Source organism: Pteropus alecto, unplaced genomic scaffold (genome assembly GCF_000325575.1).
Source record: "Pteropus alecto unplaced genomic scaffold, ASM32557v1 scaffold182, whole genome shotgun sequence".
NCBI classification, from domain to species: domain Eukaryota; kingdom Metazoa; phylum Chordata; class Mammalia; order Chiroptera; family Pteropodidae; genus Pteropus; species Pteropus alecto.
Genome location: NW_006433946.1, coordinates 49,206 through 62,846, shown reverse-complemented (window position 1 = coordinate 62,846; position 13,641 = coordinate 49,206). Strand labels below are relative to the sequence as shown.

General features: G+C 33.3%; 1 protein-coding gene across 2 annotated transcripts in view; it reads left to right on the top strand.

Annotated features, from left to right (window-relative positions):
• The window catches only part of MYL1 (myosin light chain 1), a 22,480-nt gene that overhangs the window by 2,238 nt on the left and 6,601 nt on the right, over positions 1-13,641 (top strand). The window contains exons 1-2 of one of the 2 annotated variants that reach the window (XM_006908484.1): positions 9,147-9,214; positions 9,949-9,973. In XM_006908484.1, coding sequence (XP_006908546.1) covers positions 9,212-9,214; positions 9,949-9,973 — 28 coding nt within the window. In that variant the 5' untranslated portion in view covers positions 9,147-9,211. Of the gene's footprint in view, positions 1-9,146; positions 9,215-9,948; positions 9,974-10,214; positions 10,243-13,641 lie in introns of those variants that run through there. The other variant, XM_006908483.1, reaches the window with a different exon arrangement.

The following is a 13,641-nucleotide window of genomic DNA, read 5'->3' as shown; positions in this document are numbered from 1 at the left end:
AGCAGGTAAGAGGTCTCCAAGAAAAGACAAAACATCACTTTTTTAAATCCAGCAATTAAACCGATTACTTGTTCATCTTCAGTAGGAAAGTGACACTTTTCTGAATCTTGAAAATTTGTTTATTTTTCATCTATATGTTGAAATAACACTAGTATGAGCTAGCACAACTAAGCAAAAGAAGGAAATACTCCTAGAGAGTTTCTGTAAAGATGGGGGCTACTCCATCTTCACTATTTCATTGCAGAACAAAAGATGTGATAGATTCTGAGAAGGTAAAAAAAGTTAAATGAATCTAGAAGAAACAGGAAGAAATTATCCTTTATCTCTCATTCAAAGAGCCCATTCCTGATAGAAAGAGAAAAAAGAAAAGAACAGAATTGCAGAATTGAAGCTAACATATTTTTGTAAAGAAATTTAGATGCCTTCAATGATTTTTATTCATTAACATGAAATCAGTGCATATTTAAAGGTATTATAATACAGCTAAAGAAGGTGATACAACATGAGAACTTTATAAAATTTAATTTCATCCCAGTAGGTAATAAGGCTAATTAAAATTTACATTAAAACATTTCATATTTTGATGCTTTTAATCACTTAATGATGTTTCTAGCTGTATTACCTCATATAAGTTATAGACTCTCTTCAGGCAGAGAAAATGAACTTTCAATAAATTAATAGAACTGTTAAGTGTATTCATTAACTTTCTGAAAACTCAATAAAGAACAAAACTTAATTGGATTTTAAACTTTCTTTCATAAATCATGTGATTTAGAAATCTATCTGTACCTCAGACTTTGAGTAATGCTAGTTTAAGTGTAACCATCTTGTGTAGTATTATAATCATAGTTACATTTAATTCCTCAATATTATTCCCACCTGATATCTATGTTCTGTATTATAATATACCATGTTTAATAGCCATATATTTGACTCTGAAGAATTTTAAATATTATTAATTAGTCTTATCAATTTCTAAAATGTGCTTTGCAATTTGATTACTTGGTTTGTTGGTTATTTGTTTAGAACAGTTCTTCAATCGTTCTGACGTAAAACCTTTGATAGCTGAGGGTATACTTACTTGATGTCCTGTCCCATGGATTTTCTATGAGTATCCTTTTTCAAAAACACATTTACTACTAATATCTAAACATTAAATTTACTGTCCTGGGTGGTTCTAAGCACTTTTTGTTTTCAGAGAGCTGATATTTCCAGCAAAAATGCCCAGACTATAGAACACTGCCTGACAGAAGCTCAGAATAGGAACTGAAATCTACCATGAGTACAGTTGTAGGTGCAAACACAAAAATCAACACCTGATGCCCCAAACTGCAACCAAGTGAAATAACAAAAATAAATAAGTAATGAGATGACCATGTGCCTAGAGTTTTAAAGATCTTCAACGTGTATGTGAATTTTTTGCATGATGCATGCCTTAGCTGATATGTCAGGATTGCTGTGAGGTGATGGGATTTTGAATCGTGTCTCTCACTGTACTGCTTAAATTTTAATTCTCATTGTATTCATCACTCAATCAGGTCATCCCTGACTAGATACTGCAGGCGAGATTACAAAAAGTGGTAAAGGTACGGAATGCATTGACAGAAACTCATCAAGTAACAAATGTCATAGCGACTACATACTTGGGAAGATTTAATCTTTCAATTTAATGAGTAAGGTGGAGATACAGCACTCCCAATAAATACACCTATTTACTGATGGGTATTCAGTGGTGGCAAATATTATGCATATGTTGCGACACATGACTCATTCTGGTCTGGGAATAAGATTGTTTGTGTTACTCTATAGATTCTTTTTCTCATCTCTAACAAGGCTAATACGAATCCAGTTGCACTTAGAAGAACTGTTTCAAAAATCGGATGAGGTCATGACCCGTGAAAAGCTTTAAAGATTATAAAGTTCTTTATAATATAACAGTCATTATTCATTGTGAATTTACTTTGTATGCTATTATCTTATTTAATTCTCATAACATTACACTGAGGTTGTTTTAGCCTCATTTTGCAAGAAAAGAAACTGAGCCTAAATGAGGTTCACAGTTATGCCCATGAAACTAGTAAGTGATGAAGAAATGAATAACCTAGCAGGCCAAATCCATGCTGTGTTAATCATATTCTAAACTGCCTCCTGTTTTTAAAGAGTAAGCTGCTGTGTCTAAGAATGTGTAAAGGAGCCTTTTTTGCTCTCAAGCATAAGAGGTAGAGTGAATCTTCTCTTGCTCTGCACAGCCCTGTATAGCCAGAAGAGGGGGTAACAAGCACACATTAGAGCAAGTTCATCAAGACTTTGACCTTGGCAATTCACTACTGTTTTGTTCTGCAAGGCTTTCTCCTATCTTAGTACCTGTTACTGACAGGTCAAGTGTTCTCTTTTACAGATTGAAGGTAAAATATTAGGAGCTTAGAAAAACTCCTAGTCACTTTGCTCCAGCTTTCTCTAAAAAGCTGTAAGCAGAACATGGGTATAAAAAATGCTGTTATAAGAGTAGATTGATAGTTGCCAAGGGTGGGACTGCAGGTGGTCAGAGGATACCAGTATCCACTTGTAAGATGGTAATTTCTGGGAATCGAGTGTACAGCATGGTCACTATGGTTAACTGCACCATTTTGTATACCTGAAAGTTGCTAAGAGAGTAAATCTTAGTTTCTAACTACAAAAAAAGGGGGGGGGGATAATTATGAGGTGACAGATGTGTTAATTGACATTATTGTGGTAATTATTTCACAAAATCAAAATTATCATGTATCATGTCATCACATTATATACCTTAACTAGCAGTCCCCAAACTTTTTGGCACTAGGGATGGGTTCTTCTATGAGAATCTAATGTCTGATGATCTGAGGTGGAGCTGAGGCGGTGATGCTAGCTCCCGGGAGCAGCTGCAAATACAGGTAAAGCTTCACTCGCTTGCCAGCCTCTCACCTCCTGCCGTGCAGCCCAGTTCCTAACAGGCCACAGACCAGTACCACGGCCTGGGGATTGGGGTCCCCTGCGTTAAACATTGCTATATGTCAATTATATTCATTTAATAAAGCTGGAAAAAATTAAACTACACTAAAATATTAAAAAATGTTAAATGTGATTAAACTGATTTAATTTTTTAAATAATTATGTTTTTAGTTAAACATACACATATATCAAACCTGATCTCCAAATTTTTTCACCAGGATAATAATCTGAGAATGTTAAGGGATTTTTACTTATAAATAAATAGCATCATTTAAACTGGAAACCCCAATCAAGTATTCTTTGGAGTGGTATGTAGAAATATAATGCCACATATATAATGATTAAATCTTAACCTTAACTAGTTTGAGGAAAACAACTAGGAAAAGAACACATATGGTCAATTTCTAATTAGACAGAGTGGGAGAAAACATATAAGTTGTTTTTTAAGTTTTCATTACATAATTTTAAGAGTTTGTCTTCTTTTACTCTGGTCTTTCAATAATATAAATTAATTTTAATACAGTTATAATGTCAACCAATTGCAATATTAATTTATGGTATGAATTTAACTCTTTGACAATGTACCAGTATCAGTATCAAGTTTCCACTTTCAAACAGGTAGGCTGTAAAAGAAAAGAGCAGAGTGGGAAAATTTTAAAAGACATCTGTAACTCTCTCTAAAATTATATTTTGAATTATATGTAACTGGATAATATCTTTGTGAAGTAAAATGCAGTTTGGAAAGGGATAGTTATGTTAAGCAATTAATAGTGAATAGTACTTTTGAGTGTAAAGAAATGAAATCTTTGGAAGACAAGATCACGAAGTGACAGTGTCAAATTTAGCCTCTCGACATTTTAGTGCTGCAAATGAACCCCCTGGCAAGATGTCTTTAGAAGTCATTCCATAATTACCCAGCATTAAGCACCATCTGACTCATGGAAATTGTGGAAAGGATTATATTTAGTCTGCTGATACTACACTTTCTTCTGCTTCTCTTCATACTGAAATATTTTTTGTATGAAAATAGGATCTTTTATAGTTTATTTCTACTTCAACTTCTACAGTTTGTTTCTCACCCAAATCAGAATTTGGAGGGCAAAAATTATAATATACAAGTAGTAATAGCTTCAATTATACTAGTTAAAAGTTAAATTATATAGATGATAAATCTTTGCTATCTTGATCATAAATTAATAATAGTGAGTTGAAGCCAGAGAAGAAACTTTTCTCTAAAGATAAAACCACATCATATTCAACTTTATATTCTTCTTTTCTTTGTGCCAAGTGAGGTTCCTTGTACCTAGTAAGTGCCCAATTGTATGCTGTCTCCTGTTTATAAAACATCCGACTCAATCGAACACAGCATTATGAAATTATATTTTGCTTAACTCGAAACTACTTCAAAATAATATTAATTGAATATTTAGACACCGTGACCTTTTCCATTAGAAAAAAAATGAGTTGAGGTGGATTCTATTGTCAAAAAGACGGAAAACTTACAACATTATAGTACCATAAGCAACCATAGAAATCACGCAGTATATTTTATATTTAAGAATGCTATAACCAAGACAAGAGAAGTTATTTAACCCAAAAATACATATTTTTTTATAAGAGAGCCAGAACAAAATTCTGAATAGTTTAATCACTGCCTAGTTTTCTTTCCACCATATCAAAAGACCTGGAATCTCTAAAATGCTAATAACAATATTCATATATCCCTGTGGTCACAAAAGGAAATTTTATTCCAAATAAGAAAAAGCAGGTACTTATAATTTCTTAAAACACATACAAAGAATTTTTCCAATGATCATAGTTTTAAAATAAAAGAAGGAAGGAAGGAACAAAGACATAACATGGATTTTTAATAAATTTCATACAAATACACAATGTAGAAAAAGTACAACTCTCAAGAAATGTTAAATTTATTTATCAACTATTAACCATGGGAAAGCTGATGAGAAATCTGAAGAAGCGTAGACTTAAGTCCTATTTAAAATTTTTTATTAAAATTCACTTAGGTCTTTCTGTTAATTCTTAAAGCTCAGAATTGTGTTATTTTAATTATTTAGATTTTGCTTTAATGTGACTACTCAGTTGACTAGTTTAGTCTTCCTCAGTGGAAAATTACTTATTTTCTCTTCTGTTCAGGTCAATATATCCAATATAGCCATCTGTTCTCTTATATTAGACAACCTGGGCCGGTACTGTATTCTCATTGTTCTTAAAGTCTCCTCTTGATACCATATTAGAATCACCTGCCTAAGTATATACTTTGTTAAATTAATTATTCTAAAGTACAAAACTCTCAGAGTTCCAAAATAGCACTTCCGTTGGCCTTTTACATTGATTCCTAGAAACTCTATGAGATTGGAGTGAAAATTAATAAGTTTTCCTTAGGGTTTGCGTACATCCAGGTCTTGATCCTCTGCCAGGCATTAAATCAGGGAACGTGCAGCAATGTTTTGTTGATTAAAAACTGGCCTTGATTGGATTAACTTCTTTACTTACCTGTAAGCTACTTACATTACCAGTCATTAAGTCCCAACGTATCCTGCAGTGATGATGAAGTTTTTAAAGACTGCAGCCTATGTTCCTTCCTAGAGCATTTTCCCTCAGTATTCAAGATCACATATCTTCCAGATCATCTTTAATTATAGCTCTGCTTGTTATACTAAATCTTAACATACATCAATTCCAGAGCCTGTTTGATTGAATAATTTTAGGACTTTTTTCCTATAAATTCTTTCTATATACCAGAGACTTTATCTTTCTTTTAATCAATTAACCAGACCTCATGATTACTATTAGAAAAGTGTTTCTCAAAATGAGAAAAGATCTGTAAACATTGCAACAGAAGTCATTCTCACACAATCCATTCTTTTCAATACCAGTACACTGCCACTGAGCTAACTCCAATAACAAATAGTACATGAGTCATAAAAATGTGGAACAGTTATTTTTACTACTGGTCTAATATAATTGTATAGGCAAAGATGGAAAAAAAAATACTTAAAAAAAAATCGAAAGTTGGCAAATTAGAAGTTCTAATCATAAACTTTTACACTAAATCTAAGGAAAGGCTCTAGAAATATAAAGGCACATACAGCAATAATTCTAGATGAGCATGTCTATGTGCTTGGCAGTTTTAGGTGCTGGAGGTGCAGTATCAAAGGAGAATGTATGCACCTCTTCTAGAGTTTCAACTCTTTGAAGGGACTGACGAAGTTTCTTCCCTCAGAGAACACAATATTCTAAAGAAAGAGCTTATATTTGAATGAAGAACTTATTATACAGATGTTCTAATGATTTAAAATAATGAAAATTTGTTGAGCATCTAGTATAGGCAAGGTATTTTATAATTATGGCGAGGGGGAATCAAAGAATAAGGCAGGGAGAGGTTGGGGTAAGCCCATCTCTGAGTTCTCATCATGGACAAAAATAAAAGGTTTCCATGATGACCTGTGCTTCTCAGAAGTTTACAATCTGGAAGGTTAAACATCTTTCAGCAGAAGGAAGGAGCTAGGGAAACAGAGAAAAGGTCTTTTCAAAAGGAGATTTTATCAGGGTTTTGAAGAATAGTTAATTTCTAAGAAGCAAGGATGAGAGAACAGCATTCCAGATAGAAAAGACTTAAATCAAATTTTTAAAACAAACCAAATGATGACATAGCAAACTGATTTCAAAATCAGCTGACATTTTCTATTTACATCATGCTTCTGTTCAAAAGGCTGATTATTTCACCATTATAACACCAAAGAAAAGATGCCAGAAGAAGTTGTCGTTATTTGTAAAAGTGTACCAGAGAATAAATAGCATTTCCCGTTTATACTATGAGCATGGCACCTAGGTTTTCTAACTTGTAAAGTATAGTTTATTCTCTAGACTAGACTATACTGCAGACTTCTCTACTGTTGTCAATAACTTGCTTAAATGTTTATTTTGATTCTCAATAAATACAAAAAAAAATCTAACCTCTCATTCTCTGTATGATAAAGATACAGAGAAGAACTAGAGTGAAATAGTTTGGCAACTGCCTACCACTTCTATCTGAATAATAATAAACCTTTACATAATACCCAAGTGGTTAGGAATAGCTTATTCATAACACAAACACAACTTTTAAAGTGAATTTCCAGTTTACTCAAAAGATTTCATACAAAAAAACCATATTATATGTGTATTCAAGAACATGTGTCTATCTGGAAAAAAAAAAAGCCCACCAAAATGAGCATTATGTAGGACAACTTTGATGAGTTTATCTTGTATTATTTATAGTTATTAGCTCTACTAAAGGTATATGCTAATTTTCAATATTAATCATAGTCAATCCAAATTTAAAGACACAATACAAATAATTACAAGGCTAAGTCTAAAAAAACACGCAAAGAAACATCAAAGAACAAGGCTTTAAAGGCTTTAATTTTTGCATCAAAAATCATTAGGCTACAAATTTTACACAATTACCAAAGGTTACAAACTTTTACTTTTGTCCCTTCTTCTCATTTTCCCTTAATGATTCAAAGCATATAAAATTTTTCTGTTAACTTTCATTTCCCAATAACCTCTCAAAATTTCCATCTATTTATGAAAATATGTTTATCTGAGTATTAATATTTTTAAAATTATATTTTTGATACTTATTTTGGGACTCAAGACCCTATGAAATTATTTTCATTACCTGTAATCTTTGGACAAAAAGTGCTACACATTTAAATGTTGATTTCTTCCTGAATGCTTGAGAGAAATCTGCAAAGTCTAAATCTGTCTAGCAGAGAGAGACTTTATGTTTTTTGTGACCATTCCCTTGAAAATAGTTGCCGAAACATACTTAAGTTAAAATTCACTTTCAACATTCTTTATGCCTGTAAGCAGCTTTAAATATGTAGAAAACTGATAAACATATCATCTGAACTTGAGTGGACATACCAAGATCAACCTTTTCCTCTGTTTTTAAATAAGCTGCCATGAGAACCAATTACCAGCCAAACCCTGAGACATCTTTAAAATTCTAAAGTACAACTTTGAATTTCACAGCCCCCGCTGGGTTCCTTTCTTTCTCAGTCTGGAGACTAAGCCATAAAACGCTTGACATGACACAAACAGAATCAGCACGTCTAGAAAGAACGTAAACAAAATTTTCAAATTTCAAATAGAAGGAGGAGAAAAGAATGCAAAAATGGTCTATCAGCAGATAACAGTATGGTGGTTACCAAAGGGGAAGCAGGTAGAAGGAGGATAAAGAAGGTAAAGACAAGTCAAATATATGGTGACGGAAGGACACTAGACTTGGTATATTACAGCACTGTATACTTGAAATTCATATAATGTTTTAACCAATGCCATCCCAATAAATTTAACTTTAAAAAGAACCAAGAATGAAGCTTAAAAAAATTTTTTTAAGTACACATTAAAAAAAAAAAAGGTCTATTGACTTTTTTGCCTAGAAGAACTTCAGAAATTTTTAAAAATCTGACTGGTCAGCCACCATAAGGATAATAAGGAAGAAAGAAAACATTTACCCCTAAGGTAAGGAAACTAAGGGAAAACCATTCCCAGCTTAGAGACACTCTATACCTCTGAAAATACAATTTACAAAGAATGGTCTTTAATTGGAGATTTCAAGAACTGACCAGATTATCATTTGGGCGAACCCCAAGAGACACACAGAACATTGATGGCTTTTCAAGTCCTCTGAACTTTACCACATGAGACAGTGTTTTAGAGGATGTTCTTTGTATAGCAGTTGCTATTTGAAACTCCAAACCAGTCCTATCCGGTAAGTTTCATTAATACCAAAACTTAACAACTTAGAGTTTGCAGAGTCCAAAATTCACCAAGAGAATGGGACAGAGCAAGGCTTAGGAAATTCTGAGCTCCTCTGCCCCTGAACAAAGAAGAAGCTTCTTGAAGACACTCCAAAAGAACAAACATCTCAGAGATAGAGACCATAAAAGTAGTGAGAGGCTTTGGTCCCATCATGGCTGTCCACTCCTGGTTTCTGGTTTCCTAAAAATAGCCTTCAGGATACAGATAACCTTTTTCCCTTTGCCTTAAGTAAGCTGAACTCTCCAGGGGGTGTGGCCGCTTCTCTCTGAAACCTAATGCTAGCTGTTAGGTCACAGCTTCCCCAGAAATAAAAGGGAACCTCAGCACACCAGGCCCCCACTCAGGGATTGGAAGAGCCCTCAACTCACTCTTCAGCTTCGTTGCTGTTTTGCAGCCCAGCAGGTCCATCATGGTGGGTCCTATGAGAAAACTATTTGTCATTTATAGGAGAGAATAGATAGTGGATATGATCTTATCGAGAAGAAAGGCAGATAAAAAGTAGAACTGAGGTGAGAACATATTCAGTATGAGTCTTTAGAATCTACTTTTGGTTTTTGTTGGTGGGATGAAGATAGAGGAAATTAATATGATCTATTATGCCAACTGGAAAAATACAACTTGCTCCCAAAAATAGTACTTTATGCTTCACCAATTTTTGCTATATCACATAATGTTTATTGTATTTAAATTTAGAAAAAAATACCCTGCACCTATAGAAAAATATTATACCTTAGAAACCAATCCAATAATGCCAATACCTAAAATTAAATACTTTTGATGCATTGGGTAAAAATGTGGTGGTTAAACAGAAGACAGATTTAAGGTGATCTTTTTAATGCAATGTATCCGCACTTCTTAATACAGTGTATCTGTATTAAACATATATATACACTATAGATTATTATATTATTCCAGGAAGTATTTGATTTAGCATTTGTTAAATCTTTGAGAGATGTTCCGTAACTATCTTTTGCAATAGCTTTTTATTTTTCCTAGATTCAAAAATATCCTAAGGCAATCTTCTATTTCTATGACACCTACATGGATTCTTAAAAATCTCAGAGCAGAAAGCAATCCTTCTTCTGTCAATGCATTTGAAAAAGTACTAGTTGTTTCTTTCTTTCTCCCTCTCTTTCACCACTGCAGTCCTTCAGTGCTGACCAGATTGCTGGTAAGTGAATTGAGCTTCTCTCCTCCAGAAGGAGGCAGAACACTGGTTTCTGAAATATCACTTATCTCCAAGGCTATTTGGCACGACCTGTTAGTGTCCAAGCTATGCCTGAACTCTGAAAAGTAGGCTTCCTCTGGGAGCTTACTTTAAAGATTACTCAGGGAATGAGCTTGGATACACTTAAAAATCAGGACATTTTGTTTGGTTAAAATATTCTTTGTGGTTACTTTCTTTCTAACAGATCCAGTTCTCTAAGGAACAGCAGGATGGTAAGTTTAAAAGATATAGTTGTTAGTATGTGCACACTAACAGTGTTAGTGTGGCATGTGAGAAAACCAACTCCCTTGAGATGAGATTAGCTCTCTCTAATGATCCCCACTGGCACTCTAAATATAAATGCTCTCACTCTAAATTCTCTGCACAACCTGAACTCCTCACTTAATTTTAGTAATCAAAGGTTTAAGCAAACAATAGATAAACACTACAAAATAGATCCTTATATTCACTGATTTCTAAATGAAACCAATTTTATACAGCAGGCAATATATATATATATTGCCCCCAAAAGGTGCAGATTTTGGATGGCTAATTTGTTAACTAAATCCTTAAAGAGAGATCTGGCAGGCCTGAATTGTTCAATCTGGAAAATAAAATTGGTTATGGAAGTGCCAGTTACCCCATCTATACGATTTCAATGGGCACCACAATGAGTGGAGAGAAATAGTGGGGAAGTAGATACAGAATAAAAATGAATTCAGAGACAAAGAGGGAGGAGTAATTTATCATAAAACTGTAGAAGAAACAATAGACATCTCCTGGGCCATCTTTAGAGATAGAGGTCAGGCTACCAGGGAGCGAGGACTTGCTCAAGGACCCCAAGAATTAGTGATAGGATCAAAATCTGGTATTAGTTTAAATTAATTAGAAATTTATTTCATGAAACAGTTACTAACTAGAAAACTTCAAACTCTTAACCTTTAAGAGAAATCTGAATAGTTTCCCTATCATTTCCGATTTTTCTCCTTCTTGTCTTAGAATCCAAGAATCTCGTGCTCCACAAGATCTGTTTTTTTCACTGAAAATGTACTGAGGCAGGTCTTATGGAATGAAAGTGTCACATAGTCAAATTAACTGAAGTAGAAATACATCTATAGGAGGGAGAGAAAAAATTAGTTATATAATATCACATAAATTAAAATATTGGTCATAATAGTAAGTATGTATATGTTATGATATATATGTAAATAATGATAAATATAGGTAATTAAAAGGGACCTATTCAAATATTCAGTTCTCTGCCTAAAAAGTTCCACATTTTTCTGTCTGTTTCAGTGTCTGGAATAGCAGATATGCAAATATGAATTAAGAAAAAAATGTTATTTGCTGTAGTACAGACTCATTTGTGTCCACATCACGATTGATGGCTTCAAAGTAAACAAATTAGATGATTTGATGACTCAGAACTCAGAATCATATGAAAATATATTACAAAGGACTACTTTGTCTTATTGAAAACAGTTGATAATTCTACTATAATTTGTTTAATTTTTAATGCATTTTTAACTAGTGATACTGCTACATTATCAGCTACTGCACCCCAGTTTTTTCAAATATTTAATTTACGATGTTATTTTAACAGCTAAACTATTACAGGACCAAGCAACAGAAGGCTTAAAAACCCTTACAGGAATAGAAGGAAACTATTAAATCTATTAAACTATTACTATTAAACCTATTATTCCATATATGAAGTAAGTTTTAGAGATAGAGTTTCAGTAAACAGTAGTGGACTGGTTTTCTCTTGTGCAGGAAAACAAATGCTTTTTAGTAGCATTTTAAGTTAAGTGGAAATCCTATATTTTCAGAAATGAATAAAGACTTCCTTTCTTTACTTCCTTGTTTCATGATTAAGTAGTTTTGCTCAAACCAGCTCTATTTGAATGTATCATGGGTTAGGAGAAAAGAAAAAAAAACTGGAAAATTAAAGCATTCAAAGGTCTGAGTCCTCTTATGCTGTCCAGGAGAGTTGCCACTAGATGCATGTGGCTATTTAAATTTAAACTTAAATTAGTTAAAAATAAATATATTTAAAAATCCATTTTTCAGTTGTACTGGTTACCTTTTAGTGCTCAAGAACAGTAGGTGGCTAGTGGCTACGTTTTTGGACAGCCCAGATATAGAACATTTCAATCATCAAAAAAGTTCTAGAACAGTGTTGTTCTAGACCAGGGGCTAGCAAATTTTTTCTCAAAGGGCCAAATAGTAAATACGTTAGGCTTCATTGGCAGTACAGTCTCTGTAAAAATAACTAAACTCTGTCATTGAGATATGAAAATAGCCATAAGTAATACAAAAATGAATGGCTGTATTCTAATCAAACTTTATTTACAAAAACAGGTGGTCAGCCCCTAGGCAAGATTTTGCTAACTCATGTTCTAGAGTCTTCAAGAGAAAGTCTTACACCTTAAAAATCTGAGGTAGAAAGAGAAATTTCTTTCTGCTTTTGGCCTTTGTATCAACAAAAGGGTTAATGTCAGTGAGATTCTGTTACACCCCATAAAATCTTATTTCTATATCAAGCATCTGACCAGGGTAATAGTGAGCCCTCTGAGCAAGCTGTGCATGAAAGCCTGGAGCCAGTAACAAGAATAGGTCAGTTTCACAATATTTCACAATAGTTCAGTCACAATATTTGACTAATGACCCGACAGTACCTGCAGCATGTTTTTAGATTAGGGAAATGAGCTTTTATAGTCAAATTGCATAGAATTTAAGGAGGAAATATTAGCAAAGAGGTAACATGATCACGATATTTGATTATAATGTCTGATCCAATCTTAGATTAGGGAATGAAAGGATCGTAACATAGGGTATTTTGCTGAGTACTCTATCTAGAAGGCATCTTTTGATCTGAGACCACTAATGGCCTAAAATATAATGCTTTCACCTCTACTGGTTCATTCTCAAATGGTTTTCTGAGTGTACAAGTTGCCATTAGCACTTTTGGGTTCCCCCAGAAAATTTCATTTACTTAAAAGCTTCAATTAAAATGTCTTTACTGGCCCCCACGCCATAGTAGCACCCTCTCTGTCTTTTTGGTGTACACTTCTTAATTCTTGCTTAATGTTCTGAAAGGAAAAACCAGTCTATTAAAGAGAATGACAAAATTTAGGAAAAGTAAGCAATAGAGGGTGATGAAAATAGACAACATTTTTAAAATATGTATTTACACACACACACAACTACAGGTAAAACGAAGGAAAGCTGAGTGAAATTGATGGAGTCTATCAATGTGAATATCCTGGTTGACCATAGTATATTATAATTTTGCTAAATATTACTATTAGGGGAAACTAGACAGAGTATTTAAGAGATCTCTTTATATTTTTTCTCAGAATGGTATGTGAATCTACAGTTATCTCCATAAAACTATAATTAGAAAATATGTACTTAAATTCTAAAGCTAATATAGCAACATGTCATGTGTATTATCTGTAAAAAGAGTAAAGTTTAAAGAGAGTACCATAGCAATAGACTCAAACAAATATTCCTCTTTCTGAATCAATTATACTAGGAGCCTATTAGAGACATACATTGAAGTGGTTAAATAACACTACAGGACTTAGAGATTTGGGTCATCTTTCTAATTTTTTTCTGAAAAAATGAAG